Source organism: Camarhynchus parvulus, chromosome 2, assembly GCF_901933205.1.
Source record: "Camarhynchus parvulus chromosome 2, STF_HiC, whole genome shotgun sequence".
Lineage (NCBI taxonomy): Eukaryota > Metazoa > Chordata > Aves > Passeriformes > Thraupidae > Camarhynchus > Camarhynchus parvulus.
Window position 1 is genome coordinate 4594131 of NC_044572.1, and position 16310 is coordinate 4610440.

Genomic DNA, 16310 nt, shown 5'->3' on the forward strand with positions numbered 1-16310 from the left:
TGCTGAGAGTGGCTGCTGCAAAATGTGTGTTCAGGGATGGGAGAAAAAAATTGGGAGGTAAAATCTGAGAGAAACACAGTGTCCTGTGTTTACAGTTTTGTTCTGCTTCTGGCCACAGTTTCCTGACCAAGCTGCTTTTAATAAAATAGCTATTTTGAAGAAAACAAAATTTTAGCAGGAAGTTTGTTTTCTGCCAAGTCTGTTTCATATTCTAATTGAATGCTTATGGAATATTTCAATTTTGGGATGCCACTGCCATGGTCAATGGGATTTTCAGTTTGGTTGTGCTACAGTTCCGTTTCCATCCCTGACCTGCCTGTTCATCTTCTCCCAGGATGCTTAATGCTTGGAATCAATGATCTTGAAAGTCTTGTCCAACCTAAATGATTTTATGATTCTATAATTGTGTGAACAGCAGCAGCACAACAGCCATAAGAGGCAGACAGACACCTTGATAAGGACCACGAGCAGCAGTGAGGAACACGGCATTTGCCACTGCAATTTTAGGACTTTGAGATTATTTTGCCTCTAGATTTTTCAGTTGCCACCAAAATCTTGGGATGTTCTCAGAGGATAGAGGGGAAAGTATTTTCTAACGAGGTCTAACTCTTTATTCTGTGCTGCACAACAGCTACAAGAAGGGAGGAGTGGCTTCAGGATTTAAGCATGTGGAGACCAACATGTACAACATCAAGCGTCTCCTTCACGTCAAGGGCAAGAAACACGTGTCAGCCACAGAGGTAAGAAGAAGACCCTGCTCTTCTTATGGATCATTTCTCCTTCCCTCTCCTCCTACACTCATTTTTGAGCAGATTTATCTGGTGGGTATCTCATTTCTGCTCAAGAACTTCAGGACAGTTTTCAAGTCTTCACTTGAGGGTTTGGTGTTGCCACTGTGCTCAGTGAGGAGCTGAGTGCCAGCAGAATGAGCAGTCACTGCAAACCTGTTCTTACATCCCCAGGGACAGCCTTGCCATGGCTGGGAGTTGTCACCTCTTCTCATCCTCCCCACTTTGCCAAACTCTCTCATTTCCCTGTGACAGGTGGCGCTGTCCTGGGACAGTTTCAATAAGGGAGATGTGTTCTTGCTGGACCTTGGTAAAGTGCTGATCCAGTGGAATGGACCCAGCTGCAGCATTGCTGAGAAATCCAGGGTGAGTACAGGCAAAAGCCACTTGGCTTAAGGTGGCATTTTTTTGATCCCTAGGGGAAAAAAAATAAAGAAAAAACTCACAGTGTTTTCACAGTTAAAATCTCATCACTAACAACATAGATAAGACCAAATAATCATAAATTTTCTACTTGCTCATCTGCTGGTTTTAGAGGCCCATGGAATTGCTTTGCTCCAGTTCATAGCCAGCCTCAGGTTGCATTTCACAGGCAGCCAAGAACATATCACTAGTTCCAGCCCCAGAAAGTCATCCAGCTCCCTCTGGAGCTCATCTCTATCCCTCTGAGCCCTGTTGTTTGCATGGCATAGGATTAGAAAGTCAGCAGCTCCAGTAGGTTTAGCTGCAGTAACCACCCCGGGGTAGATTAATTTTAATTTTTTGTTTACAGCATCAACAGGGAATTCTGGCTTGGTCAGAGTGAGACAAGCAGGAATACATAACCCAGGTGCTGATAGGTCAGATCTATAGCTCTTAAGGCACTTTGCAAAGGGATCATTACCCTTATTTTACTGATAGAGGAACCAAGATACAGATACCTAATAAAGCAAGATGCAGCAACAGTTCATCAGCAAAGCTGGTGGCCAAGCTTGTGGTCATTATAATATTACAAGGCAGATGGGTCTGCTCTGTGTGTGGTGTCCCCTGATGAACTGGGAGAGTGGGCATCTCCACAGGGAATGCCATTTTTGGGGTACAGTGGAGATCCTGTGGGTGCTGAAGAAGGTACAAAACAATCCTCAACACAGGAGGGGGAGTAGGTTCGTGGCTGCTGGATTCATCTCGAGCCTCAAGCAGGTCATCCCCGTGTCTGATAAAAAGAGGAGTCTTTCAAAGCTATTGCAGTAAGAGTCATGGGAACAGAAAAAAAAATCAATTGAAGATGGAGATTTCAGCCTAATTAGCTGCTTGACATTTCATGCTGCTTTTCTCACAGAAGACATCCACGTTTTTTGAACACTTGAAACATCTAAATGTTAAATGCCGCCGCGGGGCGGCCGGGGTCCTGCAGCTCTGCAGCATCCTGCCTTGTTGGCCTCAGCAGGTGTTCATCTGTCCCCCAGACCATCCCAGGGGACCACTGGACCTGCTGGTGCTCAGTCACACGCAGGCAGTGCCCATTGTGGCTCCCACATGCCAGTGGCTCCCACATGCCTCCTCCCATGTGCCCTGTGGGAGCAGTGTCAGCAGCAACTACAATTAGCAATATTTTCCTATGAGTTAGTTAATAATCAGGCATTACAGACATATCTGCTTCTTTAATAGCTAAATTTGGAGGGCACTTCAGGGAGCTGTGGTAACCTGGCTTGGGCTGTTGGTTCTCAGTCACTGCTTGGGGCTCGCTGGGTCTGGGCTGTGTGTCAGGACTTACCCCTGTGGGTCCTTGTGCAGGGTCTTGCTCTGGCTCGGAGCATCAGGGACAGCGAGAGGGGCGGCCGTGCTCAGATTGGCATCATTGACAACGAGAGGGACTCCCCAGACCTGATGCAGATCATGAGGATGGTGCTGGGCGAGAGGCGCGGGGAGCTCCGCGACGCCGTCCCCGACACCAAAGCGGACGAGCTGCAGAAAGCCAACGTCAGGCTCTACCAGTGAGTCCTGTGCTCCAAACCCTGTCCCTTGTCACAGGGGGCTCTGTGGGGTCTAACTCAGCTCGCTGGCTCTGTCTTGCAGTGTCTATGAGAAGGACAATGACCTGGTGGTGCAGGAGATCGCCACCCGGCCCCTGACGCAGGATCTGCTGCAGCACGAGGTGAGACAAAGCCAGAATGGCCTTTTCACTGAGAAAAGGAGGCTGTGGCTCACTTTGTTTTCAGTTGAGCACCTGTTTCCTGAAAATTATCAGGCCTTCCATCACTAGGAGAGCTTAGCCCTGCTGTTAGGTTAGGACAGCTTAGCCCTGCTACAATCTCAGCAGCCGGAGGTAGGTGGTGTGCTGAAGCTGTTCCAAGAAGAGATGGCAAATTGATGCTCTCAGCCAAGGATTATATTAGCTTGGCAATCACAGTGAGGGAGAGCTGCATACCAGGAATAAATTCCAGATGGAATGAAGGCTTCTTAATACCTGATGTTCAAGGGTAGCCTTCCCTCTGCTGACTCCAGAGCAAATAAATACTCTGCTCACGAAACCAGGGAGATTTGTTTTCCTGCCATAGGAAGTGGCTGGTCTCAGTGACCCACCCTGGAAGGAGATTTCCTGACAGACCTTCTGTGCAGAGTTTTTCAGAAAACAGAGGCTTTTCCTCTGACTGAAATTTGGCAGAGAATTGCTCATCCTTAATTCTCTGCAGTGCAGACCAGCCTATTCCAACGCAGCACTGTGCCGCAAGGCTCCCACTCCCCTTTTCATCCTGATGTCAGCCTTCTTAAAATCTCAGCCTCCCTTTGCAGACACGTGAAGCCCTTTTTCTTCATTCATAGTTCAATTTGAAAAAGGAGCAGCCTTTGGTCCCACAGTGTGTTTGGAGCACCAGCTGTCTGCAGTGGGGATGGGTTCAGCACACCCCTCATCCCCTTTTGGTTCGGGATCCTGCTGCGTTCACAGCAATGCAACACTGAGCTCCAGATCAGGGATCTCAAGGAGGACAAAATATTCATGCAGAAGATGTCTAACTTGGACCTTTCCTGCTCTTCTAGTAGCAGATTTGGGCATAAATGCAGGCAGCAGCAGGCTAGGGTAGATATTTCAGCATACACTTCTCCTGGCCCCTTTTAGAGCTGCTGATGTTTTTGGTTTGAGAACACGTCCTCTGAGGGGGTAATAGACAGTTTTGAGCAATGCCTAAGAAAAATACATACTTTAACTAGTTACAATTATAGATCAGCAGCCTGGGCCAGGTGTGCCCACACCTGTGAACCCCTGCCCAGTGGGGTTGGTGGTAGTTGTACTCCATTTATAAACCATAACAAATTCATTCTCTGTCACCTCTGATAATGGTTGCACGAGGGTTAGAGCTCTGCAAGGCAGAGAAATGAGCTGGATATGCATCTAACTTAAATCTTCAACAAGGATCCACCTGATTGGCCTACAAATGATGAGCTTTTCCTGCACAGAGTTTTTCACTTTTGTTTTTTTCTGTTTCCTGTTTTTTTTCGGTTTAACCTCAGGACTGCTACATTTTAGACCAAGGTGGTTTCAAAATTTATGTCTGGAGAGGAAAAGCCTCCAGCCCAGAAGAGAAAAAAGCAGCATTCACTCGAGCTGTGGTGAGTTGTAATAGAGGGCAAACAATGTCGTGGGTGGTTGATACATGCTGATCTAGATCTGACCACTAATTACAACTAAGTGAGGTCTTGGGGAGCTGGCCTGTGTAATAACAGAGAGAGAAGTTGAATGTCTAGGGGAAGCATGATGACATAAATACACAATTGTTAGTCATTAAATTGTGCTAGGACTAAGACCTGCCACTAAAACTGAGAAAAAAATGGTAAAAGAAAATCAAGTATAAAAGAAAATACTTTTCTACATGGTAAATAGTGAACTTCTGGGAGCTGTTGCTTCAAGGGGTGGTGGAGTCAGAGAGGATCAGCAGGGTCAAGAATTTGACCAAAAAAGGTGCATAAACAGATAATAAAGGGGCTCTGACATCTATGTGTTATTTTCTGTCAGAGCATTCGCCAGCTCTTCCTCTCAGTTAAAATTAGCCTCAAGGGAGCCTGAGCAAGTAAGGTATTTGGTATTTTTTTACAAGTTAGCATGTCGAAGTGAAGACTTTGAGGGAAGATGGCTTTTAATTGGACATTTACTTATGGGAAGACTATAAATGGCTTCATCTTCCATGAGATCTAGCTAGGAGATACTGAACTTCAGTGGGTCCACCTTCAGTAAGGTCCTACCTGGAGACCCCCAGCTTCAATAGGATTGCACCTATTGTCTCAGAGAAGAAAAGCTTAAAATGCCTTAAAACTTATCTCACTGTCCTCTGTGCTCCTTTCAAGAGCTTGACTCAGACTCATTTTAGTAGGCAATCATCTCTGCAAATTCTGGCCCTGAGCTACACATGTAGAACAAAAGATATGTCTGTCTTTCAGTGTGGCAGGTGGGAGGGATGGGAGAACCATCTGCTCTGCTTTTCCCCGAGGGCAGTGTGTGGCTGCAGTTTTTACAGCAGAAGCTGGATGCTCAGAAAGCCACAATCAGGCTCCTTTCCCACAGCTGCCAGCACTGCACCTCAGGTCATCCTGGAGCCTTCTGAGATAAACACGGGAGCAGTTCCCAAAACTGAACGAGGATTTTGGCATTGTGGCAGAACACAGAACATTTTCTTCCCACTCGTATTGTATCAAGCACCTCTGGTGAAATAGTCTTTTAACTCAGTGGTAGCACTATTGCAAAGAAATAATACAGGTTTAGGGAAAGAAATAGAAAAAAGAAGAAAAAAGATTTGTGACAATTTAGTCCGTTCAGAGCAGACTTCATGCTCTGGGGTGCTGAGCTGCCTCTACCCCTTCACTCCCATGCTCTTTACCAGGTAGAACAGTTTTCCTGGCTTAGAGAGGGACAAAAAATTTGGAGAAAAGAGGTAGGGGTAGGGTTCAGTCCCCTAAAGACAGATGTAAACAAGGATACTACAGCAAGAGTCTTCAGTTACTTCTGATTAGTTCAAATGCAAATCTTGGACTAAATCCCACCCTGTGTTCAGTGAGGGACACTCTTCAAGCTGGTCCAGGTCCACACCCCTCCTCTCAGGTCTGTAAAAAGCAAAAAGCTCACTAATAACCTTTGTGAACCCCACCAGGGTTTTATCCAAGCCAAAGGCTATCCTTCATCCACCAACGTGGAGGTGATCAATGATGGAGCAGAGTCAGCCATGTTCAAACAGCTCTTCCAGAGGTGGACAGAAAAGAATGAAACACAAGGACTGGGCAAGGTCTACACTACAGGCAAAATTGGTGAGCATGCTGGTCCTGGGTTTGTCTTTCCTACCTGTGCTAAGCAATGTCTGAGGGAGCATCATTCACATCAACTGTCTCCTGCCTTCAGGATCTTGAAAATCTAATGTACACTCTCCTGGTGCCTTCCATTTTCCATCTTCTTCAGTAGATGGAAAGGATTCATGAACTGAAGGACGTTCAGCTCTGCTGAATTTTCTTATATGAACCAAATTGCCACTTACTCTGAATATAAAAGTTGGGAGAGAGTCACTCCTCTCTGAAGAATTGTATGCAACATTTCCAACTTGCAGATCTCCCAGATTTCCTTTATGAAGGGCTAATGCTGAGCCTGATAAGGAGCTCTGCTTTCATTTACACTGGCATCCATCCAGTCCCCTCCTGATGTCAGTGGAATGATGCTGTATTTACACAGGGTGTAAATGGTGTATTTATCACACTGCTGAAGGGAATATTACAATGCATTAACCCCAAAGACTAAACAATTCCAAAGAGAGAGCGCTTGTTGATGAATGATGGGGAGGTGACAGAGATGCTGAACATCTCCATCAATAACAGCTTGAGAGCCACAAATCTCTTCCCCTTGCAAGTTCTCTCTTTTCTCTCCATCTCTGTTTCTCTCTATGCTGTCTGTAAATGCTGTCTTTCTTTGTCATGAGCTGGAGAAATGTAGGCATTTTATTTCTGAAATCATCATTTTGAAAGAAGGGAAATATTTATAGATTTGGAAAAAAAGATTTTTCAGTCAGGAGACTAGTAATATTTTTACCAGCTAGCCATCACTGGAACATGCTGTATGGCCAATTCCAGCCTGTCACAGGCCAGCACTGAAGTGGGTGAGCTCTTGCATATTCCAAAATCAGCATTGGTTTACTGGGGGCAGGAGTGGCTATTTTCAAACCTGGACTGGGTTTTACTTGCTGTACAGTGGTTGTGGGTGAGGGTCGTGGGAAGGGTTTGTGTGGTGCTGTCACTGGATTCTTGTTTTTATTCTGTTTTCGTTGTTGTTTTTGTTTTGCTTGACGCAGCCAAGGTGGAGCAGGTGAAGTTTGACACCACCCAGCTCCACGCCAGGCCTGAGCTCGCGGCTGAGCAGAGGATGGTCGATGATGCCTCTGGGGAGATCGAGGTGAGAGAGCTCCTTTGGCTGGCAGAGGATGCTGTAATCACCCTCTTTCCAAGCATTACTTGGGTTGTTCAGCTTGGGGGGGGCTGAGGATGGACCTCATGGCAATTTACAGCTTCCTCACGAGGGGTAGGCACTGGTCTCTTCTCTCCAGTGGTGGGACCTGAGGGAGCACCTGAAGCTTCAGTGATGTGGTAGCCAAAAGGTTGTGCTCTGTCCTCATCTTGACTCCACTGCTGCTCACCAAGATGTTTTTTATTCCCTAGGTGTGGAGGATTGAGGACTTGGAAATGCAGCCAGTGAATCCCAAGATGTATGGGCAGTTCTATGGGGGTGATTGCTACCTGGTCCTGTACACCTACCTGAGGTCAGGCAGACCCCACTACGTCCTCTACATGTGGCAGGTAGGTCAAAGTAGAGCAGAAGGCACTGTGCTGTGCCTGCTGTACAAACCTAGAGCTGAAGGAAGCAATGGCACACAAAAATCCCAACCCAAGCACCCAGAAGAACTCAGACACACTTTGCTCATCAATTTCAAATATCCCAAGCTGTGCTTTGTAGATAGTATGGACACTGATCCCAAACTGGCATCAGACTGAGCACCAGCAAAATCAGACAGAAAGACTGAAGAATGATAGGGCTTACAGTGCTGAGGTCAAAGTTTGGAGTCAAATTGTCCCTTAAAGCCTCAGTTCCTAGAGTTCTGTGGGTATATGGACATCCCTGCTTTCCTTTTTGAAGTATATTTTCATGCAGAGAGAAGCTTCAAAAATGGGACTCTAAAGTCTGCAAAACCAGACTGCCATTGAAATTTAAATTTCTGGAAGTTTTAGCTCTGATCTCATGATGTTACACATTTTGGGACTGGCAGGTGTTGAATTGTGAAGAGGTTTGTACCCCTGTTCTCATCACGCTGTGTGTGTCACCCCCCTGTCCCCCAGGGCCGCCACGCCTCCGTGGATGAGATCACTGCCTGTGCCCTCAATGCCATCGAGCTGGACAGGAAATATGGGGACGAGGCCGTGCAGGTGCGGGTGACCATGGGCAAGGAGCCCAGGCACTTCCTGGCCATCTTCAAGGGCAAGCTGGTCATCTATGAGGTAACCTGCTCTCGGGTTTGTTGTTGCTGAAATGGCTCCCCAGGTATTAAAGAGTCTTTTATCCCAGCCCCGCAACCGAAGAAGTTGAGATTCCTCTGCTCTGGTTCTCAAGGTTGTTGATTTTCTCTTATCTATGACATTCTTTCCCTGACCTGCTGAGATCTGTCCAGCAGGTTGGTTTGTGGCACACTGACTGCCCTTGGGGTGGTGTTAGCTTTTTATACTAAAAACTCCGTGTACTTTATTTGCAATAATTTTCCAATACCTATCACCTATGTTAGACAGTCTGCCTCTGCTCTAAACCAATCCAGAAGTGTCACCATCACAGCAGAAGATGGAGGGCAAGAAGGAGAAGAAGGACAGGACACCCCAAGATTCCTCCATCTTGCCTCCTGAACCCCCATTCTAAATCCCCAAAATTCTACTTTTTCACCCTGTGACAAATTCACTATCATTCTACTCAAACTCTTGTGGCTTGTAAATCCTCACACAAAGTTGGTAATTGTTTCCATGGGTTAAAATCAAAGGCACAGGTGTTTTTGACTCTGTGCCAAGGTCTCTGAGTCCCCTACCAGGGTCTCAAGTCCTCCAGGGCAGCCAGAGGAATGTCCTGGGTTCCTCCTGGCTTTGGGAGGTGGGAGCAGCAATGGTGGCTTGGCAGCTGCAGTGGAAATAGCCCAATAAAAATGGGCTGATATTCAGGAAAGGAACCTGCCAGCCCTGCCCAGGCTGGCAGAGGGGATATTTCTAGTACTCCTCAAGCAATCTGAGCACTGTTGGAGTAAACATGGCCCTGGACTGACCCAACTCAACTGAGCTCCACCCCTGAGCTCCAGCAGTGATGTGTGAGGTTCATTCCGACTCTGTCCCAAAATATTTTGCAGAGTGAGAATAAGGCAGTCATCCTGTGAATTACCAGTGCTGCTATCCAGAGAGGGTCCTTCAAAATATTCTACAAACAAGATTTGCATTGTCCTTGCCTGAATTACATCACATAACTACCAACCCACTTCACTTGCTCCCTTGGCTGCTGACAAATGTGGTGGAGAAATTCCACCTGTGGCTGTGGGAGATGAGGATTGCCCTCAGCTCTCAGTGTTGGTCCCACCATTTGCTTTCCATGGCAGATGTTCAGTTAAGATGAGCACAGCTGGAAATCAGGGTACAGATGCCTTGCCCAGTTTGCATGGCAAATCCTTTACAGACACCAAGATCTGGTCACATGGACCTTGAGGATCTTGATGGGAGCTGGTCAGGACTCTGCAATCAGGGAGAAATGTGGGAGTTGTGCCATGTAGGTTTCATTCTGACCTGGAATCAGAAGATACTTGGATTTCCTCACCTGCTCAGTGCAGAACCATGGTTCATTATTGTTGAATTTGTAAGCAACCCCGACGAGGGGAGGAATGATGAATCTGACTCCATGTTCTTAGAAGGCTAATTTATCATTATATGATCTATGATTTATATTATATTATATTATATTATATTATATTATATTATATTATATTATATTATATTATATTATATTATATTATATTATATTATATTATATTATATTATATTATATTATATTATATTATATTATATTATATTATGCTATACTGAAACTGTACTAAAGAATAGAGAAAAGACACAGACAGAAGGCTTAAGAAAGAATGAATAATGAAAACTCGTGACTGTCTGCTGAAGTCCCGACACAGCTGGCTGTGATTGGTCATTAAGTAAAAACAATTCACATGAAACCAATTAAACAACCACCTTTTTGATAAACAATCTCCAGACCACATTCCAAAGCAGCAAAACACAGGAGAAGCAAATCAGATAACTATTGTTTTCATTTTTCTCTGAGGCTTCTCAGCTTCCCAGGAGAGAAATCCTGGCAGAGGGATTTTTCAGAAAATATGACAGTAACTCATAATTGCAAGTGGGCAGGGCTGCGAGCCCAGAGCCTTCCTCAGATCAGTCACACCATGGATCTGTGTGTCCTCCTCACCTCTCAGTGCTACCTATTGGAATAATCCCAATATAACCAGACAGGATGTGCCTGAGCTTGTCTGGCCCTTGGTGCTGAACCAAATAGCGAGAGCTGTGGTGTTTCACCCCAGAGACACTTTTGGCTGGCTGGATGCTGCACCTGGGCGCTTGGGGACAAGTCCAGGCTCACAGGAGCTCAGATTTACATCTGGCAGAGAAGCTTTAAGGCGAGGTGAAGGAAAGGAGTCGGTTCTGATGGAGGGTTTGGATCCAGAGCTTTATTCTGGCCCACAGGCCTCTGAATCCAGCAACAGCTCCAACAGAACTCACAAACTGTGTGGTTGCTGTTCCTTTTAACCCCAGGGAGAGGGGGAGGGAAGGGGTAGGGAGCCACCAACCAGGTACAGGAGAGGAGGTCTTAAGGGACAAAGGACACCTGGATGGCCCAATGCCCCCCCAGGGGTAGAGGGCATCCTTTGAATCTGCCAATCACTCAATGCCCTTCTGGAATGCCAGGATTGACAGACAGCACTCGGCAGGGGTCAGGGAGGGGGAAGGAGAGGTGACTCACCCACCTGGCAGGGGATTATCAGGGAGGGATTCGAGGTTCTGGGGTAAGCCCTGAAATCACAACGCAGCAGCTGCCCTTCCCTCTCTCCTTGCAGGGCGGCACCAGCCGGGCTCAGCAGAGCGGCCCCGAGCCGGCGATCCGCCTCTTCCAGGTGAGGGGCACGGATGAGGTGAACACCAAGGCCACAGAGGTGCCAGCCCGAGCCTCCTCCCTCAACTCCAACGATGTCTTCCTGCTGAGCACCAGCCAGGTCTGCTACCTGTGGTGTGGGAAGGTGAGTCTGCAGTGAGACATGGGCACCAGCCAGGTCTGCTACCTGTGGTGTGGGAAGGTGAGTCTGCAGTGAGACATGGGCACCAGCCAGGTCTGCTACCTGTGGTGTGGGAAGGTGAGTCTGCAGTGAGACATGGGCACCAGCCAAGTCTGCTACCTGTGGTGTGGGAAGGTGAGTCTGCAGAGACACACGGGGAGGCAGCCAAAAGGACCTGAAAATGGTGAGGTGGGGCTTGAGTCTTCAGCCTCTGCTAGGTCATGGAGATGAATCCTTGGGCAGGTGGCCCATTAATTCAGTGGAGAAACGGCCTCAAGTTGTGCCAGGGGAGGTTAATACTACGTACTAGAAAAAATTTCTTCACAGAAAGAGATGTCAAGCACTAGAACAGGCTGCCCAGGGCAATGGTGGAGTCAAAACTATTCAAAAATGTGTGGATGTGGCACTTGATGACATGATTTAGTGGTGATGGGCTGATGGTTGGACTTCATGATATTAAAGGTCTTTTTCAACTTTAATGATTCAATGATTCTGTGAGGAAAGTGCACCCAGGAAAGGGCTCTGTCTGTGGAGGATCAGCAGTAAAAGCCTTCTCTACAAAAGTAACCCATGATGGGGTTCACCTCACCTCATTGTAGGTGTTTATACATCTTTCATTCAGATCAATAAACCATCCCAGATTTTCCAGCTGTAAGAAATCAGCCAGGATGAGAGCAAATTCATTTATCTTGTTTCAGTTGTGTGTCAGGATGAGATGGTAGATCAAACCAAAGCACAGAAGTTGTCAATGTCCCATCCCTGCAAGTGTTCAAAGCCATGTTGGATGTGGCTTGGAGCATCCTGTTTAAGTGGAAGGTGTTCCTGATAATCTTTGAAGTCCCTCCTAACTCAGATCATTCTGTCCTTCTGTGAGTTTTGCTCTAGGTGCCATTGGCTGCACTAAATGTCCCTTCAAGGACTAGAAATGGACTCTGAGTGATCAGCTAGAGCGCTCAAGCAGGTCTGAAGCTCTCCAGAGGACCAAGCCAGCTTTTGCCCATGGATAATTTTTGCCAGTCTGCCCCTAACTGCATCTTTTATCCTGGGCACAGGGATGCAGCGGAGATGAGCGGGAGATGGCAAAAATGGTGGCTGACATCATTTCCAGACGGGACAAACACACCATCCTGGAAGGACAGGAGCCTGCAGAGTTCTGGGAAGCTCTGGGAGGCAAAGCACCTTATGCCAGTGAAAAGAGGTAATAGTGACCTGCTTGTTCCTCTGGCCAGGGGACACTAGGCAAGGGATCAAAACTTTGCAGGAAAGTGAATACTTTGATGCTGTGTCCTCAATAAAGGGAGAACAAGGCCAGAATATCACCAAGGCCTTGGTCAGGAACCACACCAAGGTGTTTCTTTCCTGGCTTTTGGGCCAGGAGTTCTCCTGAAGTGGGAGCTACAGGTCTAAAGCCTGCAGACAAGGGTGTGCTACATCCTCCTTTCTCCCCAGTAAACCTCTCCCATACCTCATCCTGAGGGCTGCAGGAACCACATGCTCCATTTCCAGCCATTACCAGCAGCAGCCCCAGGAGAATCATGAGATTAGATCTGCTTTTGGACAATATGGATTTCTCCAGCCCTCTGGGCCGGTGATGGTTTCCTCTGCAAAAAGTGATCTGGTGTGGCTTTCACCTGACATCAAGCTCATTGCCACAATGAGGGAAGGGTTCTGCTTTTGCCTTTTTGGGTGGAGAAAAAAAATTGCCTTTGAATATCATTAAATGGTCTGACAATCCCCTGATACCTGACATTGCTGGCTTCCAAGCCTTTAGATGGGTGCTGCCGTGTTCCACCTCTCCCCTCAAGGCCACAACAAGCACCTTCAGGGCCCTGCAGTAAGCCAGGAGGGAAAGATTTCCACATTTCTTGCTTTTTCCCTCCCCTGCCATGCACGAGGCAGGTTCCAGGAGCAGATCACACACTACCAGCCTCGCCTCTTTGAGTGCTCCAACCAGACAGGTCGGTTCATCATGACGGAGGTGGTCGGGTTCTGCCAGGAGGACCTGGATGAAGATGATGTCATGCTGCTGGACACATGGGAAGAGGTCAGAAAAAGCCTCCTCTCCTTCTCCTCAGACATGTTTTCAAACAGGTTATGGCTTTAGTTGGTGTTTACTGAGTTGGATCTTGGGCTGTGACTGGGTTCAGCTACCTTGAAACGTGCAAGAGCTGTCACCTGAAATATTTGTGCTCCGTGCCTGTCTCAAAAGCAAAATCTTCCTTAGCTGGGGGTAAATTTGGGCTCATAATCACAGGGGACTATTGGGACAACACATTTCCAGTCTTGTCTCTGATCCCACTGGCAGGGGAGAGCAAACAACTGTGTCTGCACAGATTCTAATGCCTCCCTGACCTTCAACTCCTTCTCCCCTTGCAGATTTTCCTCTGGGTTGGCAAAGCCTCCAACGCACAGGAGAGGAACGAGGCCATTGCCTCAGCCAAGGAGTATCTCAAGACCCATCCAGCTGGGAGGGACTTGGCTACTCCCATCATCCTGGTGAAGCAGGGCTATGAACCCCTCAACTTCACAGGGTGGTTCAACGCCTGGGACCCCTACAAATGGAGTGTAAGTTGCTGGAAAAGCCCTGTGGTGTTCTCAGCAGTGCCTGGAGGGTGTTGTTGTCAGTGAATATAGGGTGCATGGAGTGAAACCTCAATAGGAAATGTCCTGAGCTTCACAGAATCATGGAATGGCTTGGGTTGGAAGGGGCCTTAAAGATCACCCAGTTCCAACCCCCTGCCATGTGCATGGACACGAGTTCCTGGTGCTGTCTGAGCAGCTTCTGCTCCTTCACCAATACAAAAGTACCTGTGTGGTGAAACAGGGTCTTCTGCAAATGTGCTTGAATTCACAATGTTCATATTTTCATAAATATTATGTTCCAAATCAAGTTTTTGATTTCAGCCAGAAAGAGGTGGGGCCTGTGAGTAGTAAAATCAAGTTCAGAGGGAAAACAGAGACAGCCACATCATAAAGGAAAAAAAAAAACAAAAAACCAAAGCAACAGAAGTTCTTTGTTGAAAGTGCAGCCACAGAGGCAAATTCATGAGCCAGCTTTAAGGGCAAACTGTGGTGAAATGGAAGATGTGAGCAGACAGGTCTCATGTTCAGGTTTGTGGAAAGCCCATCAGAGCTCAGGAGCTCTTGAGCAAGGTCACCCTTGGTCCCTGCACACCAGCCTTCAAATCAGAGTTACAAATACCAGCTCCTCCCTATGTAGAAATGAAAACCTGCTTCAAGAGATGACTGGGAAGGAAAAATTCCTTTCTCCCCTCTTTCCCCAGGACTCCACACTGCAGGAAAACTCTTACAGAGATATTTTATTTCCTGTATCTGAGTTTGCATTGTCTTTCTTCCCAATCCATGTGGTGGTGAATCCAGTCTTGACAGCTGGATTTGGAGAGATAAGACAGCAACTCACAGTGACCCTTAAAATATGTTGATGCTTAGAACAAAGGTCAAAACTTGTGGGTTTGTTTTAATTTTTTTCCCAAGGAACTGCTGAAAAACAAGGATACAGCTCATAAAATATGTGCCTCTAAAAATATCCCCTGTAGGCAGCTTCAGCAACTACAGACAAGCCATCCAAACTGTTGACATCCCAGAAACATCTGGTGTGTGTTCTTTGCTCAGTTTTGGGTCTAAATCTGTTTTCTCTGCAGTCCATGTGTTTATGTTGCTTGTTCTTGTTGGGAAACTTTGTTGGATGTTTCTGTTAAGAACTGACATCTCCTGGCTGCTTAGGAAAACACAGTCATGAGCTTTGCCAATTTATCTAGCATCTTCCATTTTTTTTTAAAGAAAATAAGAGGTATCTGGTAATACATGGCACCTAATTACAAGAAGTAAGGACTTGAGGCTTTGAAAAAATATGTTGTTTTACCTAAATGAATCAGGAAAGTTGGGAAAAAGAAATACTTTCAGGCATTGCAAGATTCAACAAAAATGTAAAATATTTAAATCCAGCAGTGAATATTATTTCTATTCATTTTTCTTCTGCTCTAAAGTCTTTAAATTTCCTGGTTCCACCTGTTATTGGACAACTGTAATGGCTGAAGTCCATTTTTTTTCTTTGTTTTCAAGTGAAAGCTCAGATTCCTCTGACTGCAGGGGCTGAGGTTTGCAGGAGCTGCCACATCAGTGGCCATCACTGGGCTTTAAAATTCAGGATCTCCTGACCCAGGAGTGTGGGTCAGAGACCAGGAGTGTGGGCTAAAGGCAGCCCATGGCTCTCACAGCTCTCTCTTTTCCTTTAGGATGGCAAATCCTACGAGGAAATGAAGAGCAGCTTGGGAGATGTGTCAGCCATATCCGAGATCAAAGTGGTGAGTTGTGCCTTGGCCGCGCAGGTAGGAAACACCTGGGTTCACACACCTCCACATCCCCCAGCCTGTTTGCACCATGAGGGGAGACCAGGATCAGGGCAGGCATGGGAACCTCAGGCTGCCAGCATCAGAGCTGTGCTCCTCTGTGGAAGCACAGGGAGATGTGATAAATTACCCATAAATGCACCCAGACCTCCTGGGCCTTTTCCAGTCCTGCCCAGAAGCATCTGTGAGCAGGACATTGCCCAGCTGCTCTAATGCAGAACAAATTAAGGTGTTTTGCAGCTCTAAGAGGGTGTAGTTAAGTGTTTTGTGAATAGTTTACAGTGGTGGAGCCCCTGAGACTCAAACATGAGTCCCCTGGTCCAGAGGGGCATGGCCCAGTGGGGGATCCTCCAAGGTAAATGAGATCCCAACATTCCCAAATGCCATTGTCACAGGGTCAGCTCTGCCCTGGGCAGGGTCAGGATGAAGGCTGGAAGGAAGTGGCAGGTTTGGATGAGGAGAGATGGCTCATCAGGGAGGGGTGTGCAGGTAATTTAGATGTTTTGGACATGGTAGACATCTAACCTCACCTTCTGTCGTCCCACATGTGCCTTCCCCTGATGTTATCTTGAGAAGAATGAGACTGCTGTAAGTATCCTCAGTTCTTTGTAAGAGCTCTCATTAGCGTGTGCTTTTAGCAGTCCTAACACCAAGGTGTAGCATTTATGGAGGCACTGCACTAACACTTCACCTGGGACTTACCCCTTGCTGCTTTGGAGCTACAGGTAGCCTGTGCCAGAAATAGTCCCCCACAACCCCAGCAGAAAGATCCTGGCATCATCCCCACCTTGCTC

The 16310-nt window shown here is 46.9% G+C and overlaps 1 protein-coding gene across 1 annotated transcript in view; it reads left to right on the plus strand.

The window, feature by feature from the left end:
* VILL (villin like) overlaps positions 1-16310 on the plus strand; it is a 37819-nt gene that overhangs the window by 18470 nt on the left and 3039 nt on the right. The window contains exons 5-18 of the mRNA XM_030943882.1: positions 632-740; positions 1044-1154; positions 2562-2761; positions 2844-2922; positions 4278-4376; positions 5909-6062; positions 7091-7191; positions 7455-7592; positions 8130-8288; positions 10931-11110; positions 12199-12344; positions 13046-13190; positions 13523-13711; positions 15403-15471. Of these exons, the coding sequence (XP_030799742.1) occupies positions 632-740; positions 1044-1154; positions 2562-2761; positions 2844-2922; positions 4278-4376; positions 5909-6062; positions 7091-7191; positions 7455-7592; positions 8130-8288; positions 10931-11110; positions 12199-12344; positions 13046-13190; positions 13523-13711; positions 15403-15471 (1879 nt within the window). The remainder of the gene's footprint in view (positions 1-631; positions 741-1043; positions 1155-2561; positions 2762-2843; positions 2923-4277; positions 4377-5908; positions 6063-7090; positions 7192-7454; positions 7593-8129; positions 8289-10930; positions 11111-12198; positions 12345-13045; positions 13191-13522; positions 13712-15402; positions 15472-16310) is intronic.